Source organism: Sminthopsis crassicaudata, chromosome 5 (assembly GCF_048593235.1).
Source record: "Sminthopsis crassicaudata isolate SCR6 chromosome 5, ASM4859323v1, whole genome shotgun sequence".
Lineage (NCBI taxonomy): Eukaryota > Metazoa > Chordata > Mammalia > Dasyuromorphia > Dasyuridae > Sminthopsis > Sminthopsis crassicaudata.
The window spans coordinates 293137615-293162319 of record NC_133621.1 but is presented as its reverse complement, the minus strand read 5'-3'; the positions used below and the strand labels follow the sequence as shown (position 1 = coordinate 293162319).

Here is a 24705-nt window from a genome sequence, read left to right as displayed (position 1 = left end):
ATTGTTAATCCTTCTCCTTAATTACTTTTTTTTCCTTTAACTTTGTGATGTGGAATCTAGTGCTCCTGAAAAGAAAGGAGCTGAGACCCTGAAAAGAAGCCGGCTTCATCAATAGGTGTGCTCCACAGGCAGCCCTCTCTAAAGCGTGTTTGAAAGGCTCCCCTTTGCCTGTGGAGAGAGGGTAATTTGATCGCCTTCATTTTCCATTCTGGCATTTCTTTGGAGCAAGAATGGTGAGCTGTATTCAAATTGTGCAGGACTTTTTTATTTTTTAAGGGAAAACTTTGTTTTGCTTAAAATCATGTGAATATTTGTTTAATATCAACAAATTAACGGTGCATGAGTCTTCTCAAAAAGTGCAAGAAAAAACTCATGTGGACGGGGGAAAACGTGATCCAATGTATTGCAGAGTTCTGGTGGGTGAATGGAGATTGCAGGAAAAAAGCAAGATTTATGGCCTGGACTTGTGAATGAATGCCATGATTGGAGTTTCTCATTAGTCAGACCAAGAAACAGCATAGAATGGTGAAGCTACAGGGCTCTTAGATGTAGGCCAGAAGAGAACTTAAGGGTTAGTTAATCCAATTGTCTCATTAGACAGATAAGAAAACTGAGGCCCAAGGAGATTAAATCACATTTCAAGATCGTATGTGTGGCTTTCAGAGGTCTGGAAATGGGTCCCTACTTCCAGAGCCCGGGCCCTTTCTGAATTCAAGAACTAGGCTGGCAAACAGTGTGCCCACATAATGAGGGATGGCCCCGGCCTTGGGAGCCTCAGTGCTCTGCCTTCCCCACTAACCAAATGCCCTTCGATAACTTACATTCAAACTTGATATTTCGCAGATTCTCCGGAAGGTCATGAAGGGCAACCTTAAGCCACTCATCCAGTTGTTTGGCAAACTTTCGGATGACCTGAGTCAAGCTGAAAGAGAAAGGGCCCATTTAGAGAGAATGTTGGGTCACTCCCAGGGAAAGCTGAGGCAGGTTGGCCTTTTACAGGTAGGAGTGAAGGATTAACCAGATTGACAACCCAGTTGACTTGTCTTGAAGGGGACCTAGCTCAGATGCCGCCATTCATGTCCAACAAGGGCATCCTTGGCTTTGAAGTCCCAACAAAAATCCTGCCGCCCACTAACTCCTCTTCCTGTTAGTTTTCCTCTTTATTTTATGAATAACCTGGCTCATACACATTTGTTTGTCTGTTGTCCATCCCTCCAACTCTATTAGATTGTCAGCTCCTTGAGGGCAAGGACTGCCAATTGCCTCTTTTTGTACCCACAGTGCCTGGAATAAGCAAAAAAAAAAAAAAAAGTTTTTCTTGAACTGAACTTCCTACCTAACTTCCCATGGGAGAAGCCTGGGGCCGTCAAGATCCTATTTCTATAAGGCCATTACTCCCTAACAACCCTCTGAGATAAGTAATGCAAGCATTATCATAGCCACATTGCAGATGAGGAAACTGAGGCTGTCCCGCTAGCAGTCACCCCCAGAGCCACCCCTCCCAAAGCATAGAGAGCCAACCTTCTTCCCTTTGCCAATATGGCACCTCCCTCAGATAAAGATTTCACGCATTTTTTCATTCTAGAGCTCTCTGACCCTATGTTAACTATTGAGTGACCTGCACTGGGTCAGTGTAGACTAGACAATGTGCTTGTCTTGTGGCTCTCCTCTGGGATCATCTGTGATCATGGCAGGATGATCCTCAGACAATGTCCACACCCCCCTCCACATCTTTCTGCTGCTCCTGGATAATAAAAGGGGAGTCACTTCCTAGTGGGTCATACCATGAACTAGGACAACCTGGATGATTTTTGTACCCATTGTGATATCCCTGGCTCACAGACAGCAGTCTCAGACCCCAAAGCAGCGTCCTGTCAGGGGCTGGAGCAGCTGCCCTAGCTCAGCTCCTGGGAGAGGGGACTGTTCTAAGCCATTGGCCGCTGTTCACCTCTGTGGGTCAAAAGCCATGGAAATTACAGCAAGCAAGACCCCCCGTGGCTGCTAGAGAAGCCATGGGAAGGTTTCCTTTTCAGTCCCTTTGAAGAACATTTTCTGCCTCTGAGGCATCAATCCTGGCCCCAGTTTGGAAGGCCAGGCTTTGGCCAGGAGCACGGGATCGCCAGCAGAGAGGACTGTGGGTGGGGTTTGCATTGGGTTTCCCATAGCCCAGCTGACTTTTTGTGAAAAGGAGTAGTTCGCTTACCACCAGAGCTAGCCTGGGAGGGCTTTTGTTCTGTGTATTCCTACTCACGGTGCCAGGCTTTCAGGAGGAGCCTGAGTGTGCCCCAATTAAGGGACCGTAGCCAGGCCGGGGCGACTTCCACTTCAAATCCCGACCAGAGTCACTGAGCTGACCGCCAAGCAAGAGCTGGGTCGATTTAGCACAACAGCTCCATGCGCAATTATTAAGCACCAACCCAGGTTTTGGAAGATGCTCTGCCCTCAAGAAGCTTGCAAGCCAAGCCAAGCGTTTCAGAGATCATCAGTGACCTAGTTGTAAAACCTAGCGACCTCATCCTCCTTCCTCTCTCTGACCTACAATAATATCCAGCCCTGAACACAGAGCCTGGTATACAGCAGGCACCTAATAAACGTTTATTCATTGACTGATTCATAGACTACTCCCTCCTTGAATTTCTCTTCAACTTTGATACCCATGTCAACATGTCTTCTATTTCTCTGACCATACGGTCCCTTTCTCTTTTACTGGCTCTCCCTCAGCCCCCTATACACAGGTATTGTCCAAAGCTTGCTCTGTGTGATCTTCTTTAGTTATATACATGTATATATATATATATAAAACATAAATATTTCTTCTCTGGACTTCTCTCTGTATCTCTCTGTCTCTGTCTCTCATCCATACACACCCATTTCAAGGAAGAGACAGCAGCTGGTAGGCAGCATCAGGGATGTAGCTGTAGCTGAGCTGGGGAAGCTCAGAGTTTGGCAGAACTCCAAAGACTTATATGTGGCAGAGAACAAGCAAAGCTCTGACCCTGATGGGAGAAGGAGCACAATCATGGAGGCTCCTTCCGTTCTGGAGAACTCTAATTGTTCTCAAGTTTTTCCTTATACCAACTCTAGATTTTTCTCTCTGTAACTCCCCAATTGCTCCTAATTCTGCTCTCTGAAGGATGCAAGATGAATAACTCTCTCCATCGACCGACCCTTCAAGTAATTGTGATACCTAAAATGTGGTAATGTGGGAGAGAGAGGGCCAGCCCAGAGGCAGAAAGACTTCTCTTCTGAGTTCATATCCAGCCTCAGACACTTCCTAGCTGTGGGACCCTGAAGGTCACTTAACCCTGCTTGTCTCAGTTTCCTCATCTGTAAAACAAGCTGGAAAGGAACATGGCGAACCACTCCAATGTTTTTGCCAAAGAAATGAAAAGGAGAGAGTTTCATGGAGGAAATTCAACCATTAAGAAATGTACATTCCTTTTTTTTTTTCCTTTTTTTTTTTTTCCCTGAGGCTGGGGTTGAGTGACTTGCCCAGGGTCACACAGCCAGGAAGTGTTAAGTGTCTGAGGCCAGATTTGAACTCGGGTCCTCCTGAATTTAGGGCTGGTGCTCTAGCCATTGCGCCACCTAACTGCCCCTGAAATGTACATTCCTGCCTCGTCCATCTCATCCTCTTAACACATACCCCGAGGACAAGGAAAGCAATTTTATATGATCTAACTCCCTGAACAAAGAGCTGATGTGGCTCAGTTGCCCCTCAGGTGATCTCATGGCTAGCCCAGCTTACACCTGCAGCTGGGGCAAGAAGAGTGAACCCCTCAGGGCAACTAGTTGATATAGAGCACCTCAGGAGGACCTGAGTTCAAATCTGACCTCAGACACTTAACACTTCCTAGCTGTGTGACCCTGGGCAAGTCACTTAACCCCAGCCTCAGGGAAAAAAAAAAAAAGGAAAAAAAAAAAAAAAGAATTAACTCCTCTCCTCTTCCTCATCTGCTAGTATCATTGGCAGACACTGACAGACATTGCGGCTCTAGGGTGCTTTCTTTACTGGTAACAGAGATTGGGGAAGAAGCAGATGGTTCAAGCTAAAGTTCCTGGGGCAGGAGCGAAAGGCGCTTCCTTTCACCCTTGTTATGGGTTTCTGTTTACCACCCTCGCCGCCCCTCCACCCATGGCCAGAGAAACGGGCACTGACCTGTCCGGTAGCGCCTGCAAAACGGTGGGCATCAGCACTCCAGAAATCGCTTTATACAGTATGGAGTCGCAAACTCCCACGATGTTGACCACCGTGGAGGAGCCGAGCACGGGCAGCATGTGGGGCGGCATTCCTTGCCAAAAGTGCAGAAGAAAACTTTGAACCTGTATTTGTCCAAGCCAGAAACGAGCAAACAAACAAACAAAAAAAGAGCTCATTGCAACGGAAACTTCTACATCATTCAAGATCCAGATGTTCCTTGGCTCCCATCCAATGAGACTGGAGAGGCCTGAAAGTGACACCTGTCCCCAAACAGTGCCCCCCTTCCCGGGGCCCACACAACCCCCATCTTGGGGTTCCTCTGGGAGGAAGAAGACTTTGTCTCCGCAGGGGGACTCTCTTAAAATGTAAATGTTACCTGCCAGGGATAACACATCAACCTCATTAGCATCCATTGTCATGGATTGGTTTAACAGATGAACTAATTAGGACATTAAAAAAGATCATTGATTAGGGGTTAAGGGAGGGGGAGGGGAGAGAGGTCAGAAGCTGGGGGGAGGGGGGTTATTGGGTGGGATAGGATCTTAAGCTGGTCTTCTGTGCTGAAAGAGACGGAAGACACCATCTAGTCCCATCTCCTCATTTTACAGATGGGGAAACTGAGATCCAGGGAGTGACCTGCTTAGTCACATAGGTAATAGCAATAATAAGAGTTAACATTTTTTAAGCCTTTATTATGTGTCAGGCATTGTGCTAAGTGCTTTACAAAGAATTACCTCCGTTTATCCTCACAGATCCCTGGTTGTGAGGGAATAAGGGCTATTCTCATCCCCATTTTACAGATGAGCAAACTGAGGCAAACAGGGTGATTTGCCCAAAGTGACACAGCCAATGAGCTTCGAAGGAGAAATTTGACCTTCTCTACTCCGGGTCTAGCACACTATAGCGCCACCTGGCTGCTCCTAAGAAAGAAACTGGAAGAATTTGAACTCAGGTCCTGCTAGGGCAGTTACTACTTCTGGGATTTTGGACAGGTCACTTAGTCCCTCTGGACCTCGGTTTTTTTTTCCTACCAAATAGCAATAATAAAAATAGTAGGCGTTCTGTAGATCTCAAAAGATTGCCATGAGAACCAAGTGGGACAATACATGTGAAAGGAATTTTTCAAATAGTCCTTTTCACAACAAAATGTCATCAAGGTCTGGAGGGAGTGTGCAACCCCCTTGTTTTGTAGGGCCTGAGACCCAGAAGGGTCCAGCCATTTGTGTGAGGTTCCCCAAGGAGCAGGAGGCAGATGGGAGATTTGAACTCAAGACTCTGTATTTTTTCCTAGTCGCTCCACATGGAGAGGCCGGGTTTTTCCCTCATTTCCCTGAGACCAAATCCAATGGGGCAGTGCTCTTCCCAAAACGTGGCTGCCAGGACGGCTCCCGATGCCCCTGGTTGACCCGTCTGGGCCGGGGGGGCTGCGAGTCCATTCCTCGGCCGGACAGAACAGCCAAGGGACCAGGAAGGCAGAATTCCCGTAGCCCCTACAAGCGGGCTTGGGAATGGTGGGAAACGGTCAGCTTGCTCCCGGCTTCTGAGCAGGGGAGAAGGAAAAATGGAAACTGAAATATTGCTGTGGCGATACTCTGGCTTACAGGGATCATGATGATAATCCTCATCAGCATGGCTCGTATTGATAAGTATTTGGTGACTTGCTGAGGGGGACAGCTCCCCTTGAGCAGGGGCTGATTCAGTGCAGCCTTGTAACATGAGCCCTCTGGGAGGGAATGGCAGGAGCCAGGTCATGGGAAGGGGCTATAATCCTGGACCTGACCAGCTTTTCCGCGGCATCCAGCAGAGCCCGTGGTGACCAAGGGTGGACAAAAGGCCCGGTTAAAGCTGGGAGTGTGGGGATTTGGACCATCTTTGCGGTGTGGGGTGAGGGGGAAGGAGGGATGTTCAGGGTGTCCGTCTTGGGCTGGGGTCCACACTTCAGGCTCCCCCATCCCCTCCATGGGTCATTATCCATGATCAGATCCACGTTAGGGTTGCCTGTCTGAGCTGTGCCAGATGAGCTCACTCCCCAGAGAAGGGGGTACCCCCATGGTGGGCATGGACCCAGGAGCGCCATCTTTGAATAGACAAAGTAACTCATTATGTTCTATTGTGACAATATTTTAATATTGGGGGAGAGAATAAAGGGCAGGAAAACTAACTCCGAGTTGAAAAGACCCTTTTAGATCCCAAAAGAAATTTTAATATGCTTGTCTGAAAACCATGCGAGCGTCCTTCCAGAGGAACTCAAAGAAACCCCACACACCGGCCCTCATAAAAGTGAAGGCATTCCTGTCTAAAGAAAGCGGGCCCCAGGCTAGAAGCCCCCTGAAGAGGGGAATTCCATTTCAGGGAAGATAATGTGGGTAATAAAGAGACGGTGGTGGGAAAACAGTGGGCCTTGATGGACGGGATGCCAAGGACTTCCACACAATGTCCCGCCGACCTCGGAAGAATGCAGGTTTCTTTCCAGAGGAGTGTCCCCTTTCCCACCACAGAGCTTCCCCAGAAGCCCAAAGAGAGCTGCTTCCCCTTATTGCTCAGCATCCCTCCCCATCCAAGACCACGGAGAAAGTGGTCTGAGAGAATCTACGCTTTACCTGCCCCCCAAATGCTCCCTTTGCTCTTAAATGGGGGACTCGGGGATTATTATTTGTGTCAGGACTCTGGATCCCCAAGGGGCCATGGAGAAATTAAAGACTTAATATAAAAAGGGAAGAGTATTTGGGAATACAGGAAAAAGGTCTAAATCTTAGACCTCTGACTTTTCACCTGTGGGACCCTGGATCTTAGAACCAGGCCCTCTGAGGGACTGGACCCCACAGCCTCTGAGGATCTTTCCAGGCTGCTGTGGATGAAAGAGCCCCACTTTCTCCACTGCCAGGATGGACTTCCTTCTCCAGGTCTACCCCAAAGAACGCCAGCTCCACTCCACTAGTGTTCTAGGAGGAGGAATCAGGCACTCCTGAATGCCAGATGGGCATCCCCCATTAAGGATGCTGGACTCAGAAGATCTGGGATTCAAATTCTGACTCTCATTTTACTGCCCTGAACAAGTTCTTTCTGGCCTCTGTTTCCCTAACTACAAAATGAGGCAGTGGGACTAGATAATCTCTCAGGTCAATTTGAGCCCTCAATCTTAGGGTCATACGCCCTTTGCACATCCATCCATAGCGATCCATCCTCCCTACTATTATGGGTGGGAGTGTCAGGGAACACCGAGAACCTGCTTAGGAAATACTGACTTCATGAAATTCTACACCACGTAAGAGATTGCTCCCTTGGTCCTCAGTTTACCCCTCTGTAAAAGAAAAGGAGCAGACCAGCTGACTTCTAAAGTCCTTCCTAGTTCTACATCTTGTTTAACCCTGGCCATTTTCTTTTCCCAGAGCCTCAGTTGACCTCATTGACTTTGAAGACAGACTCTAATTTGGTTAAAAGTTCTGAAATTGAAAGGAATGACTCTACATAACCAAAGGGGGAAGAATCAAATGGAGGTATGACAAATATATCCTCTATTTTCCTTGTCTTTATGAATAAGCATTTTAATTACATTGATTAATTATAACCGTTCCCCTCTTTTTCTTTATTGCCTGATAAATGATCAAAACTCAGTTTACCAATGAAAATACCCTTAAATGCCCTGTGCTGTGCATTTTTTTTTTGTTCATAAAATTGCCTGGGAATAGAAGATTTGATCATTTCTGGACCTACCTCATCAAAGTTGGCTCTTATTACTGTGTCCAATATCCTCTGACAGTGGGTTCTGTACATCATAATAAAGGTCGAAACCTGGGGCATAAAGACAAGGCCATCAGTTAGACTGTTTAAAATGCTTTGGGGCATTTAAGCTCCCAGACCTTTCCCTTTTGGGAAGCACAGCCTCCTTCCTCCTGGGTTGATGGACAGCCACCGACAAGTTAAGACAAAATGTGGGGGTTGGAGACAGATGCCATCCGTGGGACCTTTGGCCAGATTTATTTTCCTCTTCTCTAAATTGAAGGGAACTACTTTTCCCCAGAGCACAGAGATCAGCAATTAAAGTCTCTTCATAGATCGGGACATCTGGAACTCCAAGACTCTAGAGCCAAAATGTCTAATTTATCGAAATTTTCAAGCAATGGATTTAAAAAAAAAAAATCCACAATGGTATTTGGAAGGAATGGGGTTATTTTCTGGGGAAAAAAATTTTAAATTTAGGTCATGAAAAGGAGTGTGACATAATGGATAAAGGAATGGCTTGCATTCAGGAAGGGTTCCGGTCCCTCTGATAGGTACCAGCCAGGTGGCTACTTGCAAGTCATTTTTCAGGGCCTCCAAGAACTCTTTAGAATTATAAATCACAGGTGAGATTCTGGTCTGTACGATTGGAGGAGTTTCCCCATGGCAAATTCTCTACCCTGATGAAAAATCATAGATCTGAGCTAAAAAAAAAAAAAAGTTTATTTATTAAAGTGTCCTGTCAGAGTCCAGGTCATTATCTGGGTGAAGATATGACCCAGACCATACAAAATGGCGGCTAATCCAGACTTGGGTTCTGGGTACCACCATTGCCACTGATTCTCTATGTGATCTTGGACAGGTTTCTTCCCTACCCTGGGAAAATAAACATCCTGAACTAATTGGGTGCCCCCCCCCAATTTCCTTCCCAGATCATTCCAACTCGGAGTTACAGAATGTTAAAAGCTCGAAAGGGACCATCCTTGCTCAACTTTCTCAGTTTGATGAATTGCCAGGGGTGGAATTCTGTCTTCTACAATAGAAGACTACCTCCCTGGTGGCTTAAAAAGATTAAAATTCTGCAAAATGAGTAATTAATACAATAATCACACAGAGTTGATTTTACAAAAAATGAATGTAACCAGAAGAAATCAAGTCAATCACAATCTGTGACTTGTGGGAATTTTTTTAACCAAATTGTGATTTCATTGCTAGAGGGCCTCTGAATTCCTTTTACCAGTTACCAGACTGGTACTTGCTCTACAATTGACAGTCTTGGAGACTTACCTGGGTCATTAAATAATTCAGTGATTGATTAAGAGTCCCACAGCCAGAGCCTGAGCTTGGACCACATCTGCCTGCCTCCAAGGCTGGCTCTCTAACCATCAGACAACATTTCCACCATTTCCATCACGCTCCTAGCTTCTTCCACATTTTGGGACTAGGGATGGAAACTTAGAAAGCCAGAGTTGCATAGCCTCTGGTTTCCTCTAAAAGGTGCCAAAAGGCTTAGCATTTTCCTTCCAGCTTATAAGGATATTGCAGAAGGATCCATGGATTTGGAGGCTGTGTTTGAATTTCAGCTCTGATGCTTATTAATCAGGTAAATGAACCTTCTGGCACATTCAGTTTCCTCATTTGTAAAATAGGGATCGAAATTGAGAGGTAGAAGGGACCTAGTGATCATGCAGGTCAATCCTCTCATTTTACACATGAGGAAACTGAGGTCCAGAGAAGTTAAGTGATTTCTCTAAGACTGTATAAGAAGGAAGCATCAGGGGCAGGGCCTGTTTAGAGCCAATGAGAGGACTTGTGTTCCTGACCTTATATTATTTTTGTGAAGTAACTTCATTATGAACCTTAAAGCACTCTAGAAGCCGAATTGCAATAATTAAAAAAAAACAGAATGTATTATTATTCCCCTGGGAAAATGGGCTTGAGCACAAAAAAAGATAACTCATTCATGAGGATCTCTATTTCATAATCTACACTAGCGATCACACTGCCCAACAATGACTTTGTCTTGGACCCTACATCATACAAAAGTATGGGAAGTCACCTTTACTTATTTATTTTAATGAACAATTTTAAATTTAATTTTAATTAAATTTAAAAATAAAATTTTTGTTTTTTACGCTTTTACCTATTACTATCCCATACAGTTCAGTATGTCACCTCCCTATCTCCAAACTCTTGTTTGCTTCTCATCTCCCATAAGCTTTGGGAAATGAGCATCCGGGGATTCTTTCGCTGGAGCAGAAACGTTCAGGACAAAGCTCCAAGGCTCAAAAGCCTCATGGGAAGCTGGAGTCTGAGAAGAGTGATTTAGGGAGAGGGCAGAGGGAGTCCCCGGTCACTGGTAGGTTACATGAATAAGGCTCCTTCTAAAATCAGACGCTCCTCAAATGCAGAGGCCATGGCTTAGTTAACCACCATGTCATCGATTCCCATTACAGGATCTTCTACAGGACAGATGTTCAGCACATGTAAACCTGCTGAAAAGTATCTCAAATGCACTGGGTATTGTTTGTCATTTGTAGTCATTATATGGCAGTTATGGATCTTTATGCAAAGAGAGAAAAGAGAGGAAGGAGAGGGAAGGAGAAATCCAGAGACACAGAGAGAGACAGAGAAAGAGAGGAAAGGAAAGTGAGACAGAGAAACAGAGAGATAGAGAGAGGGAGGAGGAAAGGAAGGAGAGACAGAGAAACAAAGATACGGATGAACACAGAAATAGAGTCAGAGAGAAAGAGGAGAAAAGGAAGGAGACAGACAGAGAAAGAAAAAACACAGATACAGAAAGGAAGAAGAAAGGGAGGAGAAACAGAGATAGAAAGAAAGAGAAATACTTATTTCAAGAGTGGCTACCCACCTTCTCCTCTGGCAGACTGGCCGGCAGGTTCAGGTCTTTAACATTGGGGAACTCGGGCAGCAAGGTGCCCAGCTTGGACCGGGGGGAATACGCCACTGTCTGCTTGCTCACTTCTTTCTTCCCAGACTCACTGACCCAAGCAGCGCCTTTTTTTGAATACATCACGTCGTAATACTGAGAGCTTTCTTTCACAGCGATGCCATAGTAATGGTATCTGGGATGGAGAGGCAATGACCTGAGTATTCCATCATCAAACCAACTTCCCAGAACTTAATCTCCTTTTGAGCTGGGACTACTTGAGGGGTTTAAGTGAGCACACAGTAGGCACTTAATAAATGCTAGCTCAACTTAAATGAATTGAAAATGGAGCAGAATTAAAGAAATTAAGTTCAAATTCAGGTCTGTCTATGTGCTCTTCAACAAGTCACTTACTTCTCTGAGCCTCAGTTTCCTTATGTGTAATATAAGGGAACTGGGCTAAATGATCTCCAAACCCCTTCCCAGCTCTAGATCTAGAGTCCTATGGAGTTCTGGGAAGCTGGTGTAGGGTTCGGGACTTTTGAGGTCTGCCATGGTAACCTTGCTGAAGGCCCTCAGCTCAGTTCCCATCTCCAAATCATAGTCAGAAAAAAAACCCTAAAACATCTGCATATATGAAAAAAAAGTGAGAATTGAATATTTGGGGTGGAGCATGGAGGAATGGACATTTCCTCTTGGTACCTGGCGGGGCTGCTGGACAGGCAGACTCTCCAGGCTGCAGGGTATAGGGCTAGTTGGTCTCCAAAAGCCTTTTGAGATCTAACATTCTATTTTTCTCTTTTTTAGAAGGACCAAGTAGTACCGATCTCACCGAAAGTTCACTGGGAGCTGGACATTCATGAGGGAGCATAGTGTGGAACACGTTAAGGGCTTCAGACTAACTCTCCTCCCAGTACAAGGTTAGGAGAGAGCCAGTGGGGAAGCAGATTAAAGACTAAAGAGCTTTCCCTTCTAAATTGCAGCTGGGCCAAGGCCAAGGTGATTAAGGCAAATCTCCTAATGTTTCTCTGGGGCCTGGTAAGCTGGACATTGGCTTCCCTGCCAATGAGTGGTTTTGAGACTGGCATTTATGTCACTTTGCCTTTTTGTATTTAATTCTCTTCCCTCTAAAGGATAATAGGAATAATATTAGTTGTTCTCATCTATGTGGGAGGAAACGGTACAAAATAATGCCTATGGGATTATTCTGCTTTCAGGAAAAGACACTAATAAATTTCAGGTTAGATTGGAGGGGACTTGAAGGCAGGAACTGTTCCATTATTCTCTATCTCTGGCACATGAATCTGACTCTTACTTGGTTGTCTATAAACCTGACACAATGCCTTCCAAGCAATGGAACCTCAATATAATCCTAGTGACTGATTGACTGATGGATTGGAGGGAGTGCTTTTCAAGCCAGATGTCCGAGTCTCATGACTTCAGATTGCAAAGCATCTTTCAGGCTGGGGCAGAACAGAAAAAGGCACAGAGAGTGTTTTCAAGGCCATAAAAATCACCCCCGTCCGGCTCTATAGCAAGGGCCTCCATCAGCCTGCAGACCATACCACTACGTGAAACTCTTCCCAACAGTGCAGACAAGAGGGTTTCATCTTGTCAGGGTCCCCGGCACCTGGAACAGGCCCTGATACAGAGAAGGCACTTAAAATGCTCGCTGAATAGAATAGAATTGAAATGACTAGGTAGGCCCACAGAAATAGACACCTCCTCTCTTGCCATGCTCCCCCAAGCTCTGCTACACAAAGGTTTTCCTCCTGACAGAGGAGACAGCTCCAACGCATGAAGGCCAGTTTAGAAAGAGCAGCTCAGAAGGCTGTGCTAGCTTTGCTTTCAGAGGCTGGGGATGGGCAACCCCAGCGAGCAAGAGATTTCCGACGATAGCTGATACCTTGTCAATGGCTCCTGTATTGATTAGAGTAAGAACAGAGCCGGTACAACTCATAATCTGTATGCTGTGAGTCAGAATTAAGACTCGAACTGCTTCTATAATGTAAAGGAACTCCACAGGCCTCTCCTTTTTAGAGGGAGAGCCATATTCCCCAGGCCCATGGAAATCAGCTGAGAATTTCCATCTATAATTTGAGAGCCTCCTCCCATCTGCTGGCCAGAGAAGAGATCTCCTTTTAATGGCATCTTTTGGGTCAGTGCCTGATCCATCACAGCTGCTTGCTAAATGCCTGCTGATTGGCTGGTTATCAGGGTATTCTCCATCCCAACAAAACCCAGGTCTAGTCCTTCCCTCCAGGACCCGGGACAACGTCATACCCACAGCAAGTGAGTGGGAGAAGACTGTTACATTATATTAGATTGTAATAATATATATTACAGTTATATTGATCTAGGCTGGCCCTGGGTTACTCACTTTGATTGGCCCCGAGTTCCAAGTCTCCTGGTGGTTAGCTGTGGGAACTGCTGTCTTATAATCTGGAAAACAAGACATGGATTGGTCAGCCATGCAGAATGGAGAAAGTGTGCTCATGCATGGATATGTGTATGTGTGTGCAATATACACACAGATTGTGTGCTTATGGATGTACCCATGCATGTGTATATAGATATCTCTATTGCTTTGTATATAGGTCTATACAAATACACACACGTGGGTGAGTATATGAATTTGTATATATGCATGCCCTGATACCTATATTGCTTTGTGTATATTGTGTGTATACATGCACAATGTGCTTTTATGTCACTTTATGTCACAAGGCAGGTCGTAATGAAGGCTTTCACTCTAAGGAGGCTCTAAGAGAAGAGAAGAGGAGAACATGGGATGGAACACGGCACCCTGGCGGACTATGCCTGGGGACTTGCGGCCTCCCCGAGGCTCCGGTATCTATTTTGGCAAAGGGCGGCTGCAGAAAGAGAACAGGAAAGATGGAGGGATGTAGATAGTGAAGTGAAGGAGTATTGGTACCCAAGTAGCGCATTTGCAAGGGGTTTTTCTTTGTGGGCACCCCTGCCAAAGGGAGTTAGCCAATCAAAGTCATGACTGGTGCCACTGAGCTGATCCGGTCACTTGTTGCAATAAAAGTATAAAAGGTCATTATTTAAGGAAAGAAGGAGGAGAAAACAACCAAGAACAGAGAAGAAATTATCATCACTTCTTTTTCTGTATGCCTACTTGTGGTCTTGCATCTCGGGAGCTAAAATTAGAAGCCAAAAAGCTCTCAGGAATCCATGGATTTCCAGCCAACTTCCCTGGAGGTCAGTCTCCTGCCCATGTCTCCCCTTTCTGTTCTCTGGGACAACTCCTGCTTCTCTCCTCTTTCTCCAGCTGAATTTCTGGTATAATCCTATCCTTGGGCTGCTCCTCAAGTGCCCATCCTGGCTCGGATGCTCACTGGCTGTGGGACCTTGGGCAGGGCAGAGGGTCATGGGTTTGAGAGGACTCTGGGACCTTGGAGAGCTCATGTTTAATGGATGAGGTCAACTAAGGAGTGGTGCTTTTAAATGACTTGCTTAAAATCCACAAAAGCAGTAATTAGCAATATTAGGCACTATTAATTAATGTGAACTACCATTTATCAGTAATTAGTGGTAGTACAGGCTAGTGATTAGTGATATTAATTGGTCATTAGTAATATTTATTAGTAACACTGAGTAATATTAAGAGCAGATATTTGATCTCAGATCTTTGGCTTTCACTGCCAATATTCTTTTATTTTCTTTTTTTTTTCCCCTGAGGCTGGGGTTAAGTGACTTGCCCAGGGTCACACAGCTAGGAAGTATTAAGTGTCTGAGATCAGATTTGAACTCTGGTTCCTGAATTCAGGACTGGTGCTCTATCCACTGCGCCACTGAGCTGCCCCTGCCAACTTTCTTTTCACTTTCTTGTGCTGTATCTGGCCTTCCTAAATCTCAATTTTCTCATCCAAAAAATGTAGATATTAATAGTTGCATGATCACTTTGACAGAGTAGCCAGAAGGAAAGACACTAAAGAAAGTATGAGCTGTTACTATTATCCTTTCTCTCAGACAGAACATCATATTGGAACTCACTTCCTTTAAAGCTGGCAATCAATCAGATGACCCAAGAGCATTTAATTCTCCTGTGTCAGGTGCCAGGCCCTGTTAAGGTGCAGAGATGGCCCAGGGAGTGGCAAAGAGGGGCTTAGAAGGGCAGGGAACCCATATTTAACAGAGAATTAAACTGAGAACCCTAGGGTGCCTTTGACTCATAAGAGGACTTTTCAAAAATTGGGATGACTCAATCAGAAATTGTCTCTTTGGACTTTGCAGTATTTGCAGTACCCAGCCTTCATCAGGACAAGAAAAAAAAATCAATAATAACAATATTCAACTTTCAGGGATGAGATAAACATTTTAAAACCTGATCACTTGTAGCCAAAAGTGTACACAACACCCTCTTAAGCTTAATCTTTATGATTAACATTTTCCTTATCACTTTTTTAAGTTTGGACAATCAAAAAAACATAAATCAAACCTAGATTTGTGGCATTTGCCAATTTCTGAAACTTGAACTGAAAATTTAACAACCGGCTCTCAGGAGCCAGTACAACCTGGTCCTAGCAATTTATTTTTATACCCCTGCATTGGTAGAGTCCTTTACAGCTTCCAATATATTTAAATATCAGTATGAGCCATAAGATCATCACATTAACAGCAACCTGGGGGAAATCAACTCAGGTTTGAATACCCAAATGTTCCCCCAAATTGGACCAATTAAACTAGAGTAGCATCTTCCTTGGAAAATTAATTAGAATGAGAAAGCACCTTATTTATTTATAAACCTTCATTATAGAGGTGGGGAATCATGGGTATGGAATACTACATACATTACACTCTCATACTCAGATGATATGTTGGTCAATTTGCAGAATTGTTTGTTTTCCCTTTCTTTTTATTTTAGGATAAGGGGTGGTTTTCTGGCTTGGGTCAGTGGAAGAGACAGACATATTTGGAAATGAAGATGAGGTAAAAATCAAAGGTGATAATAATAATTTTGAAAAAGAAAATCATTTAGGGCAATAGCATTTTGGGAAGCAAAGTCAAGTTGATGATACTCTTAAGGTGAATTATCCACAGCCTTTAGCTAGGACCAATTGCTAGAGTTGGGAGAGTTTCATCATCCCCTTCCTCCAGTATTGGACCAATTGAACTAGAGTAGCATCTTCCTTGGAAAATTATTTAGAATGAGGAAGCACCTTATTTATCAATAAAGCTTCACTGTAGAGGTGGGGAATCATGGACGTGGAATACTGCATACACTACAAAGTCATACTCAGTTGATATGTTGGTCAATTTTACCGAATTTTTTTTCTCTTTCTTTTTATTCTATTATAAGTGTTGGTTTTCTGATTTGGATCAATGGAAAAGATAACAATCAAAGATAATAATAATAATTTTAAAAAGAAATATCTAGAGGTTGGAGAGCTTCAATATCCCCTCCCTCCAATAAAATCAAGAACATCGAAGAGCCAAATCTTTGATGAGAGGGAAGAGAAGTCTATCAGGGGAGGAATTCCTATTCTCTTAAGTTATGTATTACCAGTTTTATTTAATAGGTTACGATTACTTCTTCTCTCTCTGGTGTGGCAAAGAATCTCCATCTCCTGATCAGATGGACTCTGTCCCTGGAACTACCTCGGGCTCAGATGGATGAAGTTTCACCGAACTCATCTCACCCCTTTCTGGCTTTCCTTAATGTGTCCCTTTCTTCCATAAGAATGTCACTTCCCATCTTTCTTGTCTGTCTTTGTATCATAAGAGTTTAACTCCATGCTTTTACCTAGTCAGTGTTTAATAAGCGCTCTTTCTACTTATGTTTCAAGAATATACCTATTCATTCAAAGGGAGGGGAAAGAGAAAGGAAGAAGCATTGATATAGTGGCTACTATGTGCCAGATACTAGGAGTGTCAAGGTGCACATGGATGGAATATGTGCCTTCATGGAAATGAAGCGGTTTTCCCAAGGTCACACCCATGAGTTTCCATACTTTCTTGAATCTATGAGCTCATGAGTGGGATACTCCCTCCCAAAGGCCAATGAAAAGTGCCAGAGTGGGCAAGAGTGGACTGCAGCATATCACCAAAAATTACTTATTGGCAGGAAGTGTCAGTGAGTGATTGACCAGGAAATATGGGACTGGAAAAGTAGCTCAGCCAAAAATAAGGGATGAGAGATGTTTGCCTATTGAAGGCACTGAGGTGGTGAAGTGGATAGAGTGCTGTGCCCTGAGTTGAAATCCAGCCTCAGACACTTACTAGATGTATGACTAGATGGGCAAGTCACTTCACCTTGTGTGCCTCAGTTTCCTCATATGACAAATAAACTGAAGAAGGAAATGGCTAATCCTTCCGGTATCTTTGCCAAGAAAACCCAAAATGGAGTCATGAAGAGGCAGGAATGATTGGGGAACAACAACAAACTTCTTGAAGGAAGGTCTCCAGGGCATTGGGCCTTTCCTCTGCAGAGGATTTATGGGGAGCCTCAGACAAGAGTAACACAGGATGATGTTGGGGATGGGTTGTGATGTGCAATTTGGAAGGGAGGGAGTACCCATGGCTGTGTGACCCTGGGCAAGTCACTTAACCCCAATTGCCTCAGCCAAAAAAAAAAACAACAAAAAAACCCAACAACAACAAAAACAGAAACCAAAACAACAACAACAACAAAAAGATGTGAATATCTTTCTTGAAGATTGGGGATACCTCATAAGCTGCTAGATTTTGCACAAGGAGCTGGAAGAGACCTCAGACACTATCGATCGAATAAATCCGCGGAATAGTGCTCTTTGAGTCAGTTTATGGCACCCCCCTTTCCAGAACACTCGTATTTTGGCTTTATGAGAAATCCAGAATCCTGGAATTGTAGTCAGAAGTTTGGGGTTCAAATTCTGCCCCTAAAATTTACTAGCTTTGTGATCTGTCCTAAGTCACTTCTCCAAATGGGGCCACAAGTTCCTTAATCTGTAAAATGAGGGGCTGGAATAAATCTGAGGTCCTTTTCAGCTCTTGACTTATGATCTTGTGGGTTTTGTGCCCATCAAGAAAAGAAAAAGAAACTATAGAAGGCATTTGATTTTAAATAATAATTCCAAAGTCAGGAAGTTTGTCCTTTACAGTTGGAGGAAGAGAGGAAAAAGGCCATCTGCATGAAATTCTGCCCCAGTGGAGGTCAAGACTTTCCACCCAGAGCAAAAGAGAGAGTTGTGTCCCAGTTAGCACCTCCTCCTCCTCCGAGTGATGAACAAAAACAGGGGGGATGGGGGATGGAAAAGGGGCTTTATTTTCTATTTAACTATAAATAAGCGCTTCTCCTGGGCCTGCAAGCCACAGACGATTTCCCATCCTCCTCTCCGGGCTCCCAAACTCTCCTCTGGTTCCGAAAGTCTGCTGCAGTTGGGTTTCAGGCCCCCAAACACAGTGGTATCATTCCAGAAGCGAGGGCCAAATTCAGAAAACAGTTCAGCGCCTTTGTGGGGCTGTGATAAATGAGCAGACAGCTAGGCAGCTCCCCTTTCTTGTTTTGTGTGGGCTCAATGAAGCCTGCCTAAAGAACACCACATGCTGTCCCAGCAACTGATCTAACATTCCCCAACATCTCAGCCTTCCAAATTCCCTTTAATTACGCGTTAATCCCACCCCTCTCCCTTTCAGCCTCTAGTGACAGGGCTAGGGGCTCCACAGGGCTGTGGGAAAAATAGGGCCCCGATGGAGATCTGGGAGCTAAGGGTATTGGAAGGGAGCTTTTCTGAGCTGGTGGAGGGGGGTGGAGGGAGGGAGAGAGGGCCTGTTATTCCTGCTCTGCCATCCTAGACTCCGTCTTCTCTCAGTCCACAGAAACCGGCCTTGGGAAACTTCCCTGGGTCAGTCCAGGAGGAGACCGCTCACAGAGTGATCCTATGATCCAACAAACCCATTAAAGTTTATGCATTCAGCCTCAGAGTAGTCACCTCAAGAGGCTGGACCCTGATTCTGTCAGGCTACCATTGCTCCTTCCTCAAAACGGCTCCAGAATGGCCTCCGGAGCTCACTGAGAATTTCCACAAAGTCTGCTTGGACTGAAGCTCTGTGAGGGCGGGAGCCATTTTGTATCTGCAGGATCCAAACTCATATCTGGAACATAGTGGGGATTTAATAAATGTTCATCGAGAGTCCAACCTCCTTTGCCCATATTTATCGTAGCTATAGGTTTCCCTATAGACTGGATGTAAGGAAGAGATTTTTTTTTTTGGGGGGGGGGGGTTAAGTCCCAAAGCTCTTGGAGGATGATGAGATTGCCCAAAGGTAAGGTTGAAGTATGAAAGAGGGTGGGGTAGGAAATGAAGATATGGTCCTTCCAAGAACTGAGCCAAGCAGGAATCAAATCTCATTTTTCATTCCTTCTCTGATGTTTGTAAGGTCACCTCCCCCCGCCCCAAATGGGATCCCTAGCTTAATCACCAAAAATAGTCACTCTACTTGCTTCTTGGCCATTTAAAAAAAAAATTGACTTAGGGCAAATTTTTGCTACCATTGAGGAGATTCAAAGGAAAGTATCTCTGACTTTGAAGATAGTTCCTAAAAAGGATCTTGGACCCGTGGCTGGAAGAGATTTCAGAAGATTTCTAGCCTAATCTGTCCATTTTATAGACTAGGAAACTGAGGCTCAGAGAGAGAAGGGATCTCCTCAAAGCCCCAGTGCAGCCACTCAAGGTCTCCAAGTTCCAAACCCAGTGTTCTCCCCATTATGCCGGGCTGAGCTCTCCAATTATTCGGAGTAAAGTCAGTTTTATTGGATTGCAATCATTCACTCTGAGATGTCTTCCAGCTCTGAACCTATGATCTTGTGATCTCTCTGGGGCTCAGGTACCCCATTTGGGGGTGGGCTAAAGGACCTCCAAAGTCCCTTCCTAGGGACTCTGTTTTGTGACTCTAAGTAGAAATGAGACAAGAAGAATACTAATAGCCCAGAACTAGGCTCTTTACAAACCATGTGCTATGGGGGCGGGGTTGGAGAATTAAAAAAAAAATACAAATCACAAAACATAGCCCTGCCCTGCCCCCCCCCTTTTTTTAAACAAATGATGAAAGAACAATAGCGAGACAAATGATGGTGACGAAACATTTACACTTTGGAGTCCAAACATTTAACAAATCTCATATACTAGACTTATCATGTTCCTTCTGGCAACATCCCCAGCCTTGTCTTTCAGAAAAAAAAAAAGCAATTAAATCTAGTGCCAGCTGGCCCTGAACCAAGTCTATCTTGGGCCCTACATGGAGAGCTTATCAAATCTGCAGATGACAGGAAGCAGGGAGAGATAGCGAGCCCCCTTGGATGACGGAGTCAGGACTCCAGAAAAGGTCTTGGCAGGCTGGAGCACTGGACCCAAACAAGCAACGGGAAATGAACGGGGACAAGCTGAAGGGCTTGAGCAAGAGATCCAGACAAGCCATTCACCTAGAATGGACGACAAATTCAAGGCAAGTCCGTAGCAGGGCATGGAAGCCAAGAGAGCTGCCTCCATGATAGGGCGAGGAGAGGCAGAATGTCCAAGAAAAGGGAAGTCCTAGTCCCCCTGTGGCCTACCCTGGTCAAGCTCCACCAGGAGCATCTGGAGAAGGACTCAACAGCCTCTGGAAGGGGGCAGCTTGAATGGCAAAGGGCCTTGAGACTGGCCAGGACCAGAAAGTACTGGAGCTGAAGACTTCAGAGAACCCAAGAGCTGTCATCAATTTTTGAAGAGGATGCGTGTTTCCCATCTGTAAAATGAGCTGGAGAAGGAAATGGCAACACTTACAAGTGTGTCAAGTCACTTTATCCTGTTTGCCTCAGTTTCCCCAACTGCAAAATGAGCTGAGAAGGAAATGGCAAATCACTCTGGTGAATTTGCCAAATGGGGAAATTGAAAGCCGCACACGATTGAGTGACAATGACACAGTGTAGAAGAGGGGGACTGAATTTGCCAGGATGGCCCCCGAGGGCAGAACCAAGAACAGAGAGTAGAAATTGTGTAAAGAATTAGTAACAGTCACGGGAGAACTGTCCCAAAGTGGAAGTCCTGGACAGATGCTTCAGAATCTCCCCCATCCATGGATGTCCAGGCACTGGAGGCACCCAGGGCTGGGGGGGGGTGTCTGGAGGCAACAGCATAGAGTTTGTTTTTTCTGCTCTGCATCCATGCTGTTTCCCCCTAAAAGAACCTAAGCTGCTCAAGGGCAGGGACCCTTCCTTAGCACAGTGCCCAGCAAACAGTGAGAAATGGTTTTTTTTATTCCTTTATTCAAAATGTCTTTTTTTGTGAATTCTTCACAGGATCCTTTGAGACGGATTAAGAATACTGGGACAGACTCCCGGCAAACCAAGCCAACAAATATTTACTCAGCAGAGGCTGGGGAAATAAAACCTACCGCATGAGAACTCCCAGAATGGGAGGGCCTCAGAGTTAGAAAGGAAGCTAGAAGGATTATATTAGAGAAAAGACAAGCTGCCAAGAATGGCTGGATGATAGGCAGTGTGGAGGGCAATATTGTGAAAGGAGACAAGTGATGGAAAAAGACTAGGTTATAAAAGGCTTCAACAAATGTTACAGCTGATCCTGGAGGCAATAGAGATCCAGTAGGAGGGACAACAAGATGGAGCACCAGTCCTGAAGTCAGAAGAACCTGAGTTCAAATTCAGTCTCAGAAACGTAAGACTTACTAGCTGTGTGACACGGGGCAAGCCATTTATCCCCAATTGACTTGCAAAAAAAAAAAAAAAAATTTAGGGAGAGATCCAGTGGAGGCTAAATGGCAGGCAAAGGGATGGGAGGAGCCATGATCAGAACTTTCCTTTCCCTTTGGCAGCCCTTCTGGGATCCCTAGATATGGAGGACAGCCTCGTCTCAATCTTAAAACCATCTTTTAGGAAAGAAGCTGCCTTGTTGTACTGACCCTGCCACTCAGCAGCTGTGTGAATATTCCTCCTTCTTTCCCTGGGCCTCAGTTTCTCCATTTGTAAAATGGAGGAACTAGACTAGATGATTCCTCAAACCTTGAGGAAGAAATAGGGATGTTATTCCTATTTAAAAATGAAGAAACTGGCTACAATCACCTAATACTTTTACTATCTGCCCTGGCCACCCTGCCTCCATATCTTTAAAAGCTCTCGGGGGGCTTGTCTCTGATTTTATACTTATATCCCAGCATTTAGCTTAGAGTAAGTGCTTAATGGCTGATTTTTCCATGGTTTTTTTCTCATTCATAATATCAGAAATGGGATTTAAAGCCATGTCTCTTCTCTCTCCATGTATACTCCCCCTCCCATGCTGCCATGCTGCCCTTCCTTTGAGATGGCCACAATTCTCCAAGGAGCTCTTCCGTGTATTCTAGAAATTTCATCGGGCATCGTCTCAATAACAAAGCGCTTCTACTTGAATTTGCCATGAATGCAATTTCTGGTGTGTCCCCCAAATAAGAGTGAGTCTTGAGCTGGAAATGCAAGATTATTAGAATTGGTTTTTTCTTCCCTTTACTAGAGTGTCAGGATTCATCTGAGTTGTCTGCTTATTCAGAAGGGGGAAAATGTCTTTTAGGATGAATTCCCTTTCAAGATCTAAAAATTAAACACTTTTCTTTCAAGTAGGAAGAAAGAAATTTCAGAAGATGCAAAAAAAACCCCAAAAAACCCAAGACCTGCAGATTTTTACCTGTGCAAATCCAAATTGCTAAGGCATCGATCTTACCTGCCAACTCAAGAAAGGCCAAAGGCTCCCTCTAGCCTCAAGAATCCAATACAAACATCTCTTAGATGGACTTGGGATTGGGAAGATAAGAGTTCAAATCCTGTGCTGGCTATGTGAAAATTATTAAACTTCTCTGGACTCAATCCAGATCTTTCCTGGAATCTTTTCCAAGGATCCCTGGATGTCACCAGTCCGCTGCTGGAGACCCAGTATGGGCTTTAGAATGACCTTTCCAGCCAAAGTAAGGAGTTTAGAGTAAGATCTCTCTACTCTCTTGCCTATCAAGCCAGATGCAAATAGCCACAAGGAAAAAAATAAAAGAAAGCAACAGTGGCTAGCATTCATATTATTTCCTTTGATACAATAACCTTGTGATGGAGGCACTAAGTTCATTCCCATTTCAGAGGCAAAGAAACTGAGGTTGAGAGTGATTAAGTAAATACAAAACAAAACAAAACAAGTGCATCTGAGGAAGGACAGCTGGTCAGACCCAGGAGACCAGAACATTTCTCTGTGGTCCATGACTTGAGCTTTCAGCATCCCCTGAGAGCTGTAAGAGACCTCTGAGGCAACTCATCATCTTACAGACCCAGAGAATAATAAATGACAGGGAACAGAGCAGGATTCGAAACCAGACCGCTGCCCCCAAACCCAGCATTCTCTACTGCAAATTCTGGCACCTATATTCCTGACCCTATAAATAGTCACTGAGTTACTGAAGCTCCTTTGTGAACAGTTAAAGTAAGCCACGAAGATGTCTTTTAGCAAACTCCAAATCTGGGTCCTAAGTTTCAGTTTCTCTGCAGTTGCCTGCAATGGCTGTAGCCAAGCCCGGAGTTCAGCTGCAGATTCTTACTAACACTGGTTCTTTATAAGGAGAAAATGGCAGCTAGATGGTGCTGAGAACACAATGTTAGATCTGGATCCAGAGAGACTTGAGTTCAAATTCAGCCACACTAACTGTGTGATCCTGGGCAAGTCACTTTCTCCTGATTGCCTCCCTTTCTCGCCCCGGCCAAAAAAAAAAATCCAGCCATAAACATTTGTTAGCTATATGACTCTGGGCAAGTCACTTAATTTCTGTTTACCTCATATACAAAATGGGGATAATAGTAGTTCCTACCATTTAGAATTGTTATGAGGATCAAATGAGATTATATAGATATAAAAGATTAACTGTATAAAGGCTAATTATTATTTAAACTCAACGTTGACTCCTAGGTTGGAGATACCTTCAAAAGAAATAGTGAAGTTGCATAGTGGATATACTATTTTTTTGTGCTCTAATAATGTCAGCAATTGTTATGAACTCCAGAAAGTCCCAGAAAGCCAGAGTTTCATGTCTACTCATTTCTTCCTATCAATGACTTCTCAAGTCTGCCATTAAAAAAACCCACCAGTCTATTTTTTTTCTCTAAAACTTAAGAAAAAAATGGCACACCAGAGTTAAAAGTTCACAGATGAATCATAAAGCCAGAGGTCTGCTCAAAGGGGATCTATCCATCATTATTCCAGAAGATTTCCCAGAACAACTAAACCCTTTCTCTGAAAGAGATGACAGCTGCATAGACAGAGACACCCCCAAGAAGGCAAATGGGCTGGGAGTTTGATTCAACAAGCTCAGTTTGGAAACTTTCTGTCAGCACCTTCTGTTCCTGCTCTTGGAAAGCCATCCGGATTTCCGGGGCATCTTTGAGTATTGGCAAAACTTCTGCCTAGAACTCTGCATTTCTTGAAGGCAGCTGGGGGATTTTGGGGGAAAAACACACTACATCTAAGCTCTGGTTTAGTATTGAATGAACTTTTGCAAATAAGGAAGAAGGGGATAATGGATGGAGAATTGACCTTGAAGTTGGGAGCCTATGGGTTCAAATCTTGTCTCTGACAGATTTTGAGTCCCTGATAAGTCCTTAACCCCTCAAGGATCAAATCTTTTATTTTATCCAGAAATCTCTTCTGCCATTGTTCCTGGATGGGGCATATCGATCTACTTCCCCAAATCTCCACTTTCATTCTTCTCACTTTTCAACCAAAAACATATTTCTTTGGCTACCATGCCTCCATTAGACTATTAGTCCATGAAAAAAAAAATTATTAAACACTTACTAAATGCTTGGAGGAGGAAAATGTCAGCTCCATGAAGGTCGGACTATTTCTTTAACCGGTAACTACCACATTGCCTAGCATACAGTAGGTGTTTA

At 44.4% G+C, this 24705-nt stretch overlaps 1 protein-coding gene across 3 annotated transcripts in view; it reads right to left on the bottom strand.

Moving 5' to 3' along the window:
- The window catches only part of RFX4 (regulatory factor X4), a 133581-nt gene that overhangs the window by 36535 nt on the left and 72341 nt on the right, over window positions 1-24705 (bottom strand). For all 3 annotated transcript variants that reach the window (XM_074271484.1, XM_074271485.1, XM_074271486.1), the window contains 5 exons: window positions 13192-13253; window positions 10794-11007; window positions 7916-7993; window positions 4160-4323; window positions 822-922 (listed from right to left, as the gene is read on the bottom strand). In XM_074271484.1, coding sequence (XP_074127585.1) covers window positions 822-922; window positions 4160-4323; window positions 7916-7993; window positions 10794-11007; window positions 13192-13253 — 619 coding nt within the window. The remainder of the gene's footprint in view (window positions 1-821; window positions 923-4159; window positions 4324-7915; window positions 7994-10793; window positions 11008-13191; window positions 13254-24705) is intronic.